At 33.2% G+C, this 15,514-nt stretch overlaps 2 protein-coding genes across 2 annotated transcripts; one reads left to right on the forward strand and one right to left on the reverse strand.

The window, feature by feature from the left end:
• Window positions 1-808: 808 nt before the first annotated feature.
• Window positions 809-4,690, reverse strand: LOC139431325 (uncharacterized). Its single transcript, XM_071198974.1, has 2 exons — window positions 4,046-4,690; window positions 809-3,981 (listed from the first exon to the last, which is right to left on the reverse strand). Exons 1-2 carry the CDS (start codon window positions 4,599-4,601, stop codon window positions 809-811), a joined length of 3,729 nt encoding a protein of 1,242 aa, XP_071055075.1. The 5' UTR covers window positions 4,602-4,690.
• An 8,455-nt stretch (window positions 4,691-13,145) lies between these two features.
• LOC139431326 (zinc finger BED domain-containing protein 4-like) lies at window positions 13,146-14,432 on the forward strand. Its single transcript, XM_071198975.1, has 2 exons — window positions 13,146-13,960; window positions 14,015-14,432. Exons 1-2 carry the CDS (start codon window positions 13,146-13,148, stop codon window positions 14,430-14,432), a joined length of 1,233 nt encoding a protein of 410 aa, XP_071055076.1.
• Window positions 14,433-15,514: the final 1,082 nt, after the last annotated feature.

Here is a 15,514-nt window from a genome sequence, read left to right on the forward strand (position 1 = left end):
AGAAGTTACGCGAGCTATGGAAACAATTCTATCGGAAAAGCGGAAAAACATACCGAAGAATCTGCAAACGGATAACGGAAAAGAATTTTACAATGAGGATTTTAAAAAGCTCATGTCACGATATCACATCAATCACTACAGTTCATTTTCCAATTTAAAGAGTTCTATTGTTGAACGGTTTAATAGAACAATAAAAGAAAAAATGTGGAAAGAATTTAGTATGCAAGGTAACTATCGTTGGTTGGAATTGCTTCCCAAATTAATTCTGGATTATAACAACCAAGTTCACAGGACGATAGGAATGAAACCTAGCGAGGTAAATAACAGAAACGCATCGACACTGTTAAAAACTGTATATAATTACATAAAAATTGCCGATCCTTATACCAAAAAATTTAATGTCGGTGATCACGTCAGAGTGAGCAAGCATCGACACGCCTTCACCAAAAACTATACTCCCAATTGGTCTAACGAAGTGTTTACAATACATTCTGTTCGTAATACTTTCCCAACAACATATCTGCTCAAAGATGCATCCAATGAAAAAATTATGGGTGGTTTTTATCGAGAGGAATTACAAAAAGTTAAATATCCTGACGTCTACTTGGTGGAAAAAGTGCTATGGCGAAAAGGAAATCAAGTGTTTGTGAAATGGTTAGGATTAGGTCCGTCTCAATTCTTGGATCTCAAAAACTAACGTTCTTTAAAACGTATAAAGACCTATTTAAAAGTTTACAAGACTTTATTAACAATCGAACATTACAAATACATTATTATTATTATTCTTTACAATTTTTTTAAATTAAATTCATTTATTCGCATTCAATCTTTTTATCAACCAATGACCCCACGCCAAAGTATTACATCCGTTCGGTAATATGTATCGTTTATCATCGCACGATGAAAGAGCAATTTTATTCTTTAATTCGGTATACATAGTATGAAATTCTGACTTAAAAATGTACATTTTTTTATGAACCGATCCGCCACATTCAACCACACGTTTATAATCGGTCACGCTTAAATGTTTATCTATAACATATTTCTTTACTCCTTTAGCCTTTTTTACATTATCATTCAACAAGGTGATGCAGTACGCCTTAGCTCCTGTTCCAACAAATGACGTTATGCACCTGTTTGTATATTCATCTTTCATTCTTCCCAACACAGATCGACCGCGAGGTATATTGTGTATATTCTCTAACGGATAATTGGACGTGTCAAAAAATTCAATATTTTCTTTTATATCCTCATATACATTGGGAGTAGTAATTTCTAGGTTTAGGGAATCAGTATCGGTGTATAAAAGTGTTATGTTATTTCCATATTTAACTTTTAAGTAATCATAGAAGAAGCTGTACATTACGGTTTTCGAAAGCTCTAATATACTGAAACCCACATACAGCGGTTTGCAATAACGAACTTCCGCGACGTTCAATTGAACGGCTATCAAATTATCGCAAAATATTTTCGAAGATTTAAAATTTGGTTTAGCTATTAGGGCTTCCACGCCCGGTTTCTTATGACGACATTCCCAGTGGGTAACTAGTCTTATATCCACTCGCTTTTCCACATTTTCCATTGTCTTACCGTATACGATGTTATTCATTGCTTTGTAATGATTTTTTTCAAATTCATTCTTAGCTTTCGCACGTTTATCGGAATTGAAATCGATGTAGCTCCGCATCCAGTTGGATTGTTTAAATTCTAATACTCTGTAAATCTTCGTTAGTTTCAATCCGAACTTGATACACTGCTTTAGATTCACGTAATGAATGATGTATTTTGTTTTATTTTCCAAATTTGCTATTAACTTTGCATTTTTTGAACCTGGGGGTACAATCCGTTCTGGACAAAATGGTAAATCGTTGTGTTCATCATGTATTGCTTCCGGATACTCTAAATCTACCTCGAACACGTAACCCTTTTCGGAATCGTCTTCCGTATTGTAAATATCTAACTTTTGAATCTCTTCATCTGATAGCCATCGAAATCCCCCCGTCGGTAATTTTCGTCTCATTGCGTGTCCATACAAATTCGTAGCGTCGAGATATAAAATATAAGATGGGTCTTTGGTTTCATCAAATTCCATCATTAATTTATTGTTAGCCTTCGCACTGCGTTTAGTGCACATACTTAATCCACCGCGAATACCATTTTTAAAGAAGTGTAACATGTCTATGTCCGTTAATAATTCTAATTTTACCCCTGTCATTCGTAATAATGCATCCCAACCGAAGCCCGGCGCTGTGAAGTAATGACATGGATCTAAAGAGTAATACTTCATCGAGATGGTTCGGAAATTCTCAAATACGTCCGCCAAAAGTAAAACGTCAGACGTTAAATAAATGTCGCTATATTCGCCTAAAGTGCGACAGTTAAATAAGTTCCACACCGTTTGTGCACGACAATAATTTTCTTCGGTTATACTATCGTCGCATAAAGTATTGTAAAAACTACTTCGATCTGGCAGAGCGGTAAGATTCAGCTTTTCGAATGAATCCACAAAGGAATACGGAAAAACTCCTTTCTGACGTATAAGTCGAAACTGTTCTTCGTTCCTAAAATATTTTCTGATTTGAACGCATTGGTTGTCTTCCAAAAATGAACCCAACTTCTCTAGCGATAAAGCCATAAACCTAAATGAATCCACAAATCTCAATTTCATATGAACCCGCCTTAGCTTTCCCTTGCTGTCAATGTTTTCTCCTACGATAATTTTTTTCGAAAATGATATATACTTTTCTTTATTCTGTGCTATAACGTCCACGTCTTCTTCTTTTAATGCCATATCTTTCACAAACATATGACAATCGTAGTTCGAAAGATTGTGAAAGAATATCGGTATGAACTTTGGTAATTGATAGTTGATGTTACATACAGCATGTGCGGGTCCTCTATACAACCCAGTTAGGTGATCATGATCGCACACTTTATTACCTTCTTTTATTTTGTGCGAACAAATGTGACAGATATCCTGCATCTCATGTATTAATCTATCAATAGGTGGTAATGGGAGCATTTCTTTTGGTTGGCTTAAATAATTTTTGTATATATTCAGAACGTCATGTTCCAACTTGCTCATGAAAATTTGAGCAGCATTACATCCGCGATATATTTCAAACTTCGACAATGATTCGTCATATGAACATTTTATATAATATGCAAATGCATAAGGTTCGTGTTTGAAACATTTGACGGAGTATGAATTATCATCGTTAAGTTCTGTTGCTTCCGCATCGGCGATCGGTTTCTGTAATGCTTCAAAATCTGCATACACCACGAACGGTATTTTTAATTGTCGTTCAAAATTTTCGAACTGTAGTATATTTTCCTTTTCTTCATTTCCATATTTATTTATTTTCAAATTTGTTGTTGGTAAAATTGCCCTTACCTTGCTGCAATCATCACTTTGATGACGGATAAGTTTATTTTCTGACGTAAAGAATACCAAGCATCCGTCGCAAATATACTTTTCATGACCATTCTGCGATGCTTGCAATGATAGTAATCGAGACAGATTTTTTATCCAACAATAGTGACTATTCCCGGAATCATTTGTAACCAATAATAAATTTATATGTCTTTCTTCTTTTTGTCGACATATATACATTGTAATTATGTCATAATTCATAACACCGTCTTTAAAATACTCATTTATTCCATATACATTAATAGATAGTTTGTTCTGCTTTTCAAATACAGGTATATCTCGTAATTTAACTGGAAAAACAATATTTGAATAGTCTAAGCCGCAGTCTAGGTAATTCGGATACGAAGATGTCCTCTGTGGTAAACCGTTCGGTTCATGTAGTGCGGATGTTACAGCCCATGCAAAACATGCATCATCCGCGTTTTGTATATTTATCACAGCACGCTTTGCTTTTATTTGCGATGGTAGATCGATGTAATTAGATGCTCTGATAGGATTATATTTGTTTAAATTTAACTCCATATAGAGAATTTGCATTAAAGTCCATCCTAAATAAAATATTGAAACATTTATTTTTTAATATATAGGTATATTATGTCACATTACGCTTACCTGAATCTCGTTCCTGGAATTCTGACATTTTTGATGAAATTTCATCAATAAATTCCTTATATATTTTATACAGATCCGACGCTAATGATACTACCTTATTTTTCGTATTGAATGATTTTATTTCACAGTCTTCCTTTGATTGTAAAAAATACAAACCAAAACATTCCATATTTAATTTTACATTTCGGTGAATATCGATTGCGCTTTGTATTAGATTTAGTATTTTTTCTCGAATTCTATGAGAAAATTCATCCAAATCCACAAAAAAACCTTCTTCACTTATTCGATAACTGACGATTTTGTCACCGAATGCTCCAGCTATTCTCTCCACTCCGTCATCGATTATAACAAAAGCGTTACGCTTGTGTGCGTTGCTTCGTAAATGTGCAGAGTAACATTGTCTATTTACATAAACATCGCAAGCCTCACATTTTACTGCTTTTGGAATTTGCGGTGCGTCAAGCTTGATTCTCTTGCCAATACAAGATAATCGTTGATGTCTTTTTAAATTGTCAACTCGAGTAAAACTTTTTCCACAATCCTCACACACGACCATTTTACAATTTAATGTTGTACACTTCTACTTGTTATGAAAGAACTACGTCAATACCACATTTCGCAGGCGTTTATAAACCCTCACCGCTCCTGAAACTTATTGGGGAGGAGGAGGATGCATCGAGTGCGTTTGTATACATGTATATTTATAACTCCGTATACCTCTGCATAATAAATTAAAAAAATATCTCGCAGGTAGATCATGACTCACTTACTAGTATTAAGTTAATTGACCTCCTCCTCGAACGTATCCCCCCAAAAAAATTGCCAAGAACGCTCCGTATACCTTTACACAATAAATTTTAAAAAATATCCCGCAGGTAGATCATGACTCACTTATTTGTATACCTACATGTCCCAAAACCGTATACCTTTGTGTACAATAAGTTAAGAGATATATCGAAAACATTAACAGTTCATTGAGAAGCGTCGAAGGATAAACATAGTAATTGTTTTCATCTAGGTAAACAGGTTACATATAAAGATAAATTTTTAATAACTTTTATTTTAGGTTATATAAAGATACATTTTTAATAAAGATAAATTTTTAATAATTTCGTCAAAATAACATGACCTTCTCAAGTTAATTGACCTCCGACCCTCAAAAGAATCGCCGATTCAAGAACCTCCTCTCCTCATCGAACCTCCTCTGACCCCCAAAAAATTTGCCGATTCAAGAACCTCCTCCTAGAACGCAGGTTCGAGGAGGAGGTTCTTGAATCGGCGAATCTATACTACTTAGATAGAATTGTTTCTACCAAATGTGTGTTAATAGACTTTGTGTTAATAGATTGTGTATCAATTGATCTGTCAAACGACTGGAATATCTTTATGTTGTAAATATAAATGATAAATAAGTATAGTAGCTTATTTAATAGTAGTTTACTTAAATTAAAATAGTTATTAAAAAAGACATGTGTATACATGGTTACAAAATAAAAATAAATAAATAACCCGTGTGACGATAGCAACAAACCTTCCATCAACAAACTTTTACCCGTAATTTCCTATCTATTTTATTAGCTGATACCTTTCTTATTATTAGAGATAGCGGAAAACTAAATGCACCATTTGAAAGCTTGATTCTTTCTTGATGAAGAACACCGTTCTGTACGTAAAATAACTTAATATTACCAAACTTCAAGCCATTGTGCAATTGTTATCAAACCGAATTTTAAAAAACTGTGTTCACAATCAGAAAGAACGCTCCTTCAAATATCTTAATCCGGGTTTTTGTCGGTCAATATCTATTAGCATCATGGTTAAATCACCTTTAATATACATCTCTATATACAGAAACGTTTAATTGCTCTACCTCTAAACAACTTGCTTATTTGATATGAGGAAAACTATAGAAGTATATCTTGAAGTTATAGACTTGCACAAGGACGTTTTTGGTCAAAAAATTACCAAATTCACACGTTTTAGCTACTTTTAAACATTGTTGGAATCAATAACTTTCTTATATCACCAGGAAAAAACTCTATAACCAAGCAGCGATCGCCGCGTGTTATACACCATTAGAAAGAGCAGAAAATTGTAGATAGGATAGATCTATACTTCTATAGTTTTCTCCCTATCAAATAAGAAAGTTGTTTAAAGGAATAGTAATTAAGCGTGTTTGCGTATGTATATTAAGGGCGATTTAAGCATGACGCCGATAGATATTTACCAACAAAAATTAATTTAAAGAGCGCTCTTTCTGAATGCGATAATAGTTTTTTAAAATTCGGTTTGATAACAATTGCACAAAGGCTTGAAGTTTGGTAATTTTAAGCTATTTAATCTAAGTACAGAGCCACCGCTTTGTACTTTAAGTACAGATTGATCTTAGTATTACTTATCAACAGACAAAGACCGGTTTCATATAGAGAAAGAATCAAGCTTTTAAATGGCGCATTTAGTTTTTCGCTATCTCTAATAATAAGAAATATATCAGATAAGAAAGTAGATAGAAAATTACGGATACAAGTTTGTTGCTATCTAATACGAAAATTCATATTTAACATTGCTTTTAACTTCCCAAAGAAACGTCAAATCGCAACTTTAAAGTGATTTTTCGGTAAATGTTGCACTTTTGCGCACTTTTTTTATCATTAACGCATCTTTTGAGTCATTTCCTACCGATTAAAAAAAAAACATTGATTTTTAAGAGGGACTGCTAATCTTAATATATGCCGAAATTTTTAAGATAATAAGCTGGTTTTATTTTACCTTTCTACCTATATTTAAATAAATAGAAAAAATGTACTTAGTGATAATATTAATAATCATATATATAGTAATAATATTTAGTAATACTATTTTTATATATAGTAATAATATTATCACTAACAAGGGAAGTATCAGAACTGTCCCTCACCTATTTTGTTGAAATTTGGTACAGCGATAGTATGGCCAAAAATAAGGTTTACGTATTTTTTTATACGTGCTAATAAAGCCCCTGGGGCGAGTTATAAGGGTTGGAAATCGGGGCGAAATATATATATATTCGCTTATAGACTGAAAACGAAAATAGGTATCGAAATGTGGTAAATGTAAACTGATATTCATTTTCAAAGAGCTTTCCATTGATATATCACACATATATCTGAGGACTTCAGGGGGTAAACTACCCCTAGTTTTTTGGAATATTTTAAAAACTACCCTGTCGATTTTGGCGATATTATGTGTCCTTATAGTACGTTTAAAAATATTAATGACGTGTTTTTTCTTATTTGCCTCTGACCATCCCCTGCAAAGTTACGGGGTATGATAGATAACCCCTTTCCTTAAGAATAATGTGATAAACTGTTACACTTTTGAACAATATTTTGAAGAAAACTATTAATTAGATGTAAATTAAGATTTACGCAGTAAAATAAACCCTATACGACAAAAATTTCTTTTTTTTTTGCGAAAATTGTTTGTCGATTTTGGTCCAATTTATCACAATGATTTGTTTATACGTTAGGCAGTACTATTGTATTAAATGAGCCTAACGAAAGAGTACACTGCCATTTAAAAAAATGTAACTATTATTCGTTACTCATTTGTTTTCTGAATTGAAAACAATTGAATGCAGTCTTATTATGGCAAATAAAATATTAAACAACTTTTGTATAAAATGTTTTTTTATAAAGTTGATACTTATCAAGATATATGCTATATTCCATACATAATGGGCACGCTGTATAATTATCCTAACTTTTGTGTTATTTAAATAGAATAAGGATAAAAAAGCTTTTTCTGTAGGAGTATGAAAGTTATTAGCGAAAATATACTTTCTACCCCAAACTTCTAACCCTTGTAAGTTCTTACAATAATACTACCTAACGTATAAAAAAATCATCGTGGTAAATTGCACTAAAATCGACAAACAATTTTCGAAAAAAAGAATAATTTTTGGGATGGTTAGGGTAGTTAACCCCAGCCACCCCTTAATGTCGTATAGGGTTTATTTTACTGCGTAAATCTTAATTTACATCTAATTAATGGTTTTCTTCAAAATATTGTTCAAGAGTGTAACAGTTTATCACATTATTCTTAAGGAAAGGGGTTATCTGTCATACCCCGTAACTTTGCAGGGGATGGTCAGAGGCAAATAAAAAAAAACACGTCATTAATATTTTTAAACGTACTATAAGGATACATAATATCGCCAAAATCGACAGGATAGTTTTTCAAATATTCCAAAAAACTAGGGGTAGTTTACCCCTTGAAGCCCTCAGATATATGTGTGATATATCAATGGAAAGCTCTTTGAAAATGAATATCAGTTTACATTTACCACATTTCGATAGCTATTTTCGTTTTCAGCCTATAAGCGAATATATATATTTCGCCCCGATTTCCAACCCTTATAACTCGCCCCAGGGGCTTTATTAGCACGTATAAAAAAATACGTAAACCTTATTTTTGGCGATACTATCGCTGTACCAAATTTCAACAAAATCGGTGAGGGACAGTTATGTCCTTGTAAGTACAATTTTTTCTATTTATTTAAATATTAATAAGTGATAAAAATGAATAACATTTACTCAGTTCTACCTATAGAATAGTTATTTAAGATATAAGTGTTAAAAGTAAGATTTTATTTTGTGTGTGGAGATGATTGAAAAACGCGTGTTATGTGCTCTTTGAATGATTTTAATTTATTTTTGAGTAACGTAATTAAATCCAGTAATGTATATTGGGTTACTCGCTTCTCATTACCCTTTTAAAAATCGCGCCGGTAATTGGCTTCCGCGCATCATCACTTTCTGTGCGTAAGCATACCTTACATTCATCTACCTTGGACACAAGGTTTATATACAATGCGATCAAGAAAGCCGGTCCGCTAAAAACTACTTTCCCAAGCGCTTGATACCAATACTTACTGCCCTCGTCACAGCGGTCACACCCTCCTTCCACTTGATTTAATAGTGGTGGGGAAATCGGAGGAAACTTTTAGTTTAGTAAACATAACCTTAAAAACTGACACTCACAAAATTAAAAATGTTACTCCCGTTAAAGAAAATTCGAAATAAATTTTCTCTGGAGTTAGATTGGTGGATGTAAATTTAAATTATGATGAAAATAATTAGAAAGGATTAATTAATAAAAAGAAAACCCTTTAAACTATTCTTTTGTAATTAATTTATTTCATAAATCAAAAAAAGATCTTTTATTTTAATATAAAAATAAAGGTTTACAAGTTTTATTTATTATAAAACGACTTCAAAATCTTGACCATTCTTTTCTAAACATAAAGTGATTTTTCTTTTCATATTATCGAAGACCTGTACAAGTTGCTCTGCAGTTATTTGTTGAATATTGTGTCGTATTGCATCTTCCAATTCTTCTATGGTCTGTAAACGGTAAACGGTAAAAAAGAAATCTAGTGGGGTTAGATCGGGTGAGCGAGGTTGCCAACATCCTCTACCGATTACTCAATCATCATGAAATTCATGAAGGAATCTTTTGTTTGTTCGTGCAGTTGCATTGTCATGTTGAAAAAACCCTTCTTCCAATTCATCATCATGTAATTATTCAATGAATTCTTGTAACAAAGCACTTTGACAACTTTCCTAATGTCGTGACATAAGGTAATTCACTACATTTTCCAGGCATGTCTCCCTAAATTCTTCTACACAAAGACTTGTTGAATATTTTCATACCCCATTTTGATCTTTTACTCTATTTCGAAAATAAGATTGGAGAAGAAACTTTGAAACTTGTCTTCTTCTAAGGTGAACGGTATGATTTAACCTAAAAAGAAATCAACTAAATTTATACCAAACCGATTTAAAATAAAATAATTATTTACCTTAGAGAAAAATCACAATCGAATTTTTGTCTCAATAAAGACAGATAATATTAAATAAAACCGCAATAAATTCATGATGAAATATTGAAAACACCAGACGCCAAAACCAAGAACACGACTCTGAGCTCAGCTCAGCTCAGCTGATCGAAACCATTGAAACTAAAAATCGATATCACCTCGTCGACCAATAAGAACGTTGAAAATTAAAAACAAGTAGAAATGGGAGGAGGCTGTGACGAGGAAAGTAAGTATTGGTATCAAGCGCTTGGGAAAGTAGTTTTTAGCGGACCGGCTTTTTTGATCTCTCGGTACATAGGTTCCTATACTGCAATACTTTGATTTTAGTTTTGTTGGTGAGACGCAAGAGCGGGAGTGTTCCGTGACGTAAGGGGCGACGGATTGCGCGCGCAACCTCAAGGTCATGTTTAGTGAGAACTTCTCTGGTATAACATAAATCAATTACTACTTTAGTTTCCCTCAATTATTTTATGATAAATGAATTTACATAAAAAATTAATTTGAATTATTTTCCGTTTTCCTACCGCAGTTAATTATATACCACACTAAATATATTAAAGTAATTCAAATTCGTTATTTTAAAAATTTGAATTATTTCTCGGTATTATTTTCCGCCAATTACGTAATGCGCAGTATGGTCACAGAATAACCAGATGTGACATTGACGTCGATTGTTTTGATGTTGGCAGCATCTCGTTTTATGACCTCGATTTAAAATCCGCCATCATATCGCGAGGATCCGTAGGCGCGATAAACGCACAATGAATGAGAGAAACAACTTAATTTACCACCAATAGCAGCCATACGTTGCTTCCTCGCAATAATATGACGTCAGATTTGGTGGGATACCGCCAGTGTCACTTCTGGTTATGGTTGCATACCATACCACAGAATAATAATAAACCTAGACAACCTCTTATATACAAGCATTGCCTTGAAACGGATGTAACTATGTTGTTTTAGAGGGCGTCCAAAATGGCGTCTCGAACTCGAATGGAAAATTTATCAGGGTCCTCAAATTTACAAATCAATAAAAATCACCAAATTCAATAAAAATGCACAAAAGAAAAAGGAAACAACTAAAAGATCGAGCCCTGAAAATAATAGTTAGTAGAATATTTTTACCTTAAGATAAACGTGTAGCCGTGTTGATTAAAACGGAACCAGGAACGCCGGAACAAATCACGCCAATAACAATTGACTAGATTAGTTTAGATCTTCTTGTCGATTTGTTCTACGACAAGAAGATCTCCAAAACCAATTAATGAGATTCTTCAATAAAAATCTTCTACAACCATGCGGTTAAGCTTTACTAAAAATTACACCAGTGTACTACACCAAGGAACGATAACGAAAGAGGAAGAGGAAACGCGGTACGGATTAATGATATCCGCATCCCCACCCCTAACGTTAATAGATCTTACAAATATCGATAAATTCACCAACGAAACTCATGTTACATAGAGTTAGTTCTACTTTTAGTTAAACAAAAATATACAATCATCTAGCGCTGAATAACAATTAAAACTAAACCAAATCTTAATATTAATTCTTCTCTATAATTATCTTTCAACTAACATTTCCCGCCGTTCGATATTATTAATCTTTCTACACAAAGATGGCACCTCTGCTGTTAGAAATTTGAAATTGAGATGCGCATTAGCAGAGAGAATTTGATACGCAATATTACGCGAGCGTAAGAAAACCTGGAGCCGCTTCCAGCTCCAGTGAGCTCCCAGTTATTGTGAATATCATATCTTTAACATCAAACGCTGTCATGTGAATGAAAGCACGTCTGGAGATGAACTAAACTTTTATTTTCAAAACCTGTTTTATACAATAAACATAAACTTACATTTAAATATAACATCTACCTTTCTTTATTTTACTTTTCGTACTGTAAACTAATTACTAACTATCTTGAAACTAACCACTTAAACTAATTTTAAAAGAAAACTTTATTAAATGATAATAAAATAAAAACTAGTAACTATTCCGCAGTACATCTATTCGGCGGTCGAATAGTTCTGCCAAAACTTGAAGTTTTTTGATTATCTACAACTACGGCTTTGAACGTATCATTAATAGTATTTTCACATGTATTATCGTATACAAATTTATTTTCGTTCGTAAATTATTAAATTGCTAATCTATGGTTTTTGAGCTTTTATTGGGTTTCAAATAAATCATATTGCGAATAATACATCGTCCATCTTCCTTTTTTATTTTATAGAACGTGGCCCAATTCTCTTAATTATTATGCCAGGTTGCCAGATATCTTTGGGTTTAAATTGATATCTTATCAAACTACCTGTCTTAAAATGATTACGCAACTTTACACCTTTTTAATCATAATCACTTTTGGTTTTGTTTCGATGATTTAAAAAATTTGATTTAAATTCTTTTTTGTTGATCAATTTTGGATTTAATAAATTTGTCTTTAGTATACATTCCGTAAATGGATGTGTTTCGATAGGCCAATAATGACATATATATATCATCATTATTATCAATTGATTTTTTAATTACTTTTTTAACGCTTTGAATAGTCCTTTCTGCTAATCCATTCGATTGTTGGTGATGTGGTATAGCTATTTTGTGATTAAAGTTCCATTTTCTTGAAAATAGTGATGTAACAGATATTCGCATCCGTATCCGTAACTGCGGATAATCCGCAATGTTTTGAGGATCCGCATCCGCATAACGGAGCTCCGGTCAGGCCAGCATTCGGCATTAATAGATAAATTTTTTAAATCGTTTGATATATAATTTAATTATAATTTTTAAATAGTAGTGACAGTTTTCTCTTTAGATTTTTTACATTTTCAAAACTAGATATTGTAACATGCACAAACACGTGAGATAAGCGCAATGTCGCGACGGACGACGCGACGGTTATATTGTCGCGCCATGGTCCCGTCGTTCTACTAAAGTTCTTAATTCTTAAAGCCGATCAGTTGTTGAACGGATGGCAACTGTTATGGTTCGTTTTATGCATTGTTCGTCATTCATTTTATTGTTTGCTGTATTTGGTAATAAAGTGAATTAAAATGAAACCAAAAACAAGCTTCATTTGGGAATATTTCTCGGAAATTAACAGTTCAGTTGCTCGTTGTAACATTTGTGAAAAGGATTATTCACGAAAAGGACGTACCACATCTTCTTTAAAAAATCATTTGAAGTCGAAGCACAGGAAAATGTTTGAAGAGTTAGAAAAACGTATAGCTGAAAATGCAGAACATGGCCGCGCCAAGCTATCCACCCCAGCCAACCTGTAGTACATCTACAGACACAGGTTCAAATACAAAACAACTTTATTTACAAGAATGTTTAACGAAGAATGTATGTTGGGATTTATCATATCCAAAATCCAAAGAGACGGATCGACTAATAGGCGAAATGTTTGCTTTGGAAGACTTGCCATTCAACTTCGTTGAAGGTGTTGGTTTTCGGCGATTGATCAATACAATACTTCCACTATATAAATTGAGGGGCCGTCAGTTTTTTACGTCGCTTGTATGTGACGATTTATATAACAGCGTGGTAAATAAAATTAAAGTATTATTAAAAGATCTTGAGAAAATATCCTTTACAACTGCTGTTTGGTCTGATACAAGTTCTGGGACTTCATTAGTTAGTTTGACTGCTCATGGTGTAAACGAAGGTTTTGAAAGAGTAAGAATTATTTTGAAATGTGAAATAATGGAAGGACGTCACACGGGTCAAGTTATTTCGACAAAAATTGAATCCATCCTTGAAGAATGGGGTATAAAACACGATGCTGTTCACTGTGTGGTACGCGATCGTGGCAGCAACATGATTAAAGCAATGCAGATATCTGGTTTCACTGATTTTAATTGTGTGATTTATCAAATACAGTGTTGTATTAAAAATGTGATATTATCGGAAGAATGGGTTCAAGAAATAATTGAAAAGGTGAAAAAAGTTTCAACACATTTTAATCATTCCCTAGTAGCACAAGATGAACTAAAGGCTATACAGGAAATAAGAATGAAGCAATTTCCATTGTCAACAATTCAAGATTGTTCCACTAGGTAAGCCAACGATTGTGTATAAATCAGATATTGTGTAACTAATTTTAATTTCAGATGGAACAGCACATTTTACATGTTGGAGCGTTTTGTTAAAATAAAAGATTCTTTACTTTTATACTTAACTACAAAACAATTTGTATCACTTTCTCCAGATGATTTGTCAACAATTGACCTGTTGTTAAAATTGTTGGCACCTTTCGAAGAACTTACTAAAGAATTGAGTAACTCAAAGAACAGCATTTCTATGGTTATACCACTTATGCACGTTATCCTGACAACATTAAAAGCTGAGAAAGATAACCAGAATACGCCAGAAAAAATCAAAGTACTTTTCGTTAAAGTTATACGAGAAATAAGTGAAAGATTTGGCGATTTAAATAAAAATTTGCTATGTTCGGTTTCTACGTACTTAGATCCGCGATATAAAACAAAGTTTTTAACAGTTTTGAAAGAGAAGAAGTCGAAGCCATAATAGTTAATTTGTGTCAAAATCAAACGATCTATGAAAATAAAGATTGTAGTCCGATACATAAGAAAAGAAAAATTGATAATCAAATTGCTACTAGTTCTAGCAGTTGTTCAATGCTACTACAGTCAGTACAATCCATTCTAAGTTCAAGCGAAAGTGAAGCAGGAGTTGATCAATTAACAGCACTGAAGCTTGTGCTCCAAAATTACGTTAAAGAAAGAAGGCTGTCTTTAGAAGAAGACCCGTTGATGTGGTGGCGACAGAATGGGTACAAATATACTGTTTTATTGCCGATTGTTCGCCAATATTTATCAACGCCACCAACCAGCTTTACCAATGAACAGCTATTTAGTCTAGCATCCTTAATATACGGATAAAAGAAAAAATCTTCGAGGAGAAAAAGCATCAAAATTGCTTTTTTTAAATATAACTTGCATGTAATAAATTACGAATGTTAGATATAAAATAGAGAAATTACAATAGAAATATTATTTTCATAAAAATTTTAGTATGTAACTTTTTTTCAATAACTCCGTATCCGTTAAATCCGCATCCGCTTACGCATCCGCATGCGCGAAATTAGAATTTAAAAATCTGGTCCCGCATCCGCATCCGCGAAATTTGAATTAAAAAATCTGGTCCCGCATCCGCATCCGCGAAATTTGAATTAAAAAATCTGGTTCCGCATCCGTATCTGCTAAACCCACATCCGTAACATCACTATAACAAATATACAGGGTGTATCTGAATGACTGCAACAAACTTCAAGGGGTGATTCGTTAGTGAATTTTAAGGGTACTTTCATATATGAACCATGGGCGACTTCGGCTCCCCTAAGGAGCTACACCCCTCCAAAAATGGCGGAAAATTTTGGTTTAATTTTTTTTTCTCAAAAACAATAAACGCTAGAAAAATGAAATTTGGGGAATATGTTTAACTCATAATAGGGCACGTTTTGACCCTATTTGTACTTTCAACCTACCCTTCTAAACTACTAAACGTAACCACCCCCGTTCAATTTATGCGTAGATTTTTTTATGCAGATGGTAAATACATTTAAAAAACATTTACATAGGTAGACGAAA

The sequence above is a fragment of the Onthophagus taurus genome, chromosome 8 (assembly GCF_036711975.1).
Source record: "Onthophagus taurus isolate NC chromosome 8, IU_Otau_3.0, whole genome shotgun sequence".
NCBI lineage: Eukaryota > Metazoa > Arthropoda > Insecta > Coleoptera > Scarabaeidae > Onthophagus > Onthophagus taurus.

Excerpts from the sequence above, each read along its gene's own strand:
- LOC139431326 (XM_071198975.1), top strand. The coding sequence starts at position 13,146 with ATGGCCGCGCCAAGCTATCCACCCCAGCCAACCTGTAGTACATCTACA. Across the intron at positions 13,961-14,014 it reads ATTCAAGATTGTTCCACTAG|ATGGAACAGCACATTTTACA; the intron begins GTAAGCCAACGA and ends TTTTAATTTCAG.
- LOC139431325 (XM_071198974.1), bottom strand. The coding sequence starts at position 4,601 with ATGGTCGTGTGTGAGGATTGTGGAAAAAGTTTTACTCGAGTTGACAAT. Across the intron at positions 3,982-4,045 it reads ATTCCAGGAACGAGATTCAG|GATGGACTTTAATGCAAATT; the intron begins GTAAGCGTAATG and ends TATTTTATTTAG.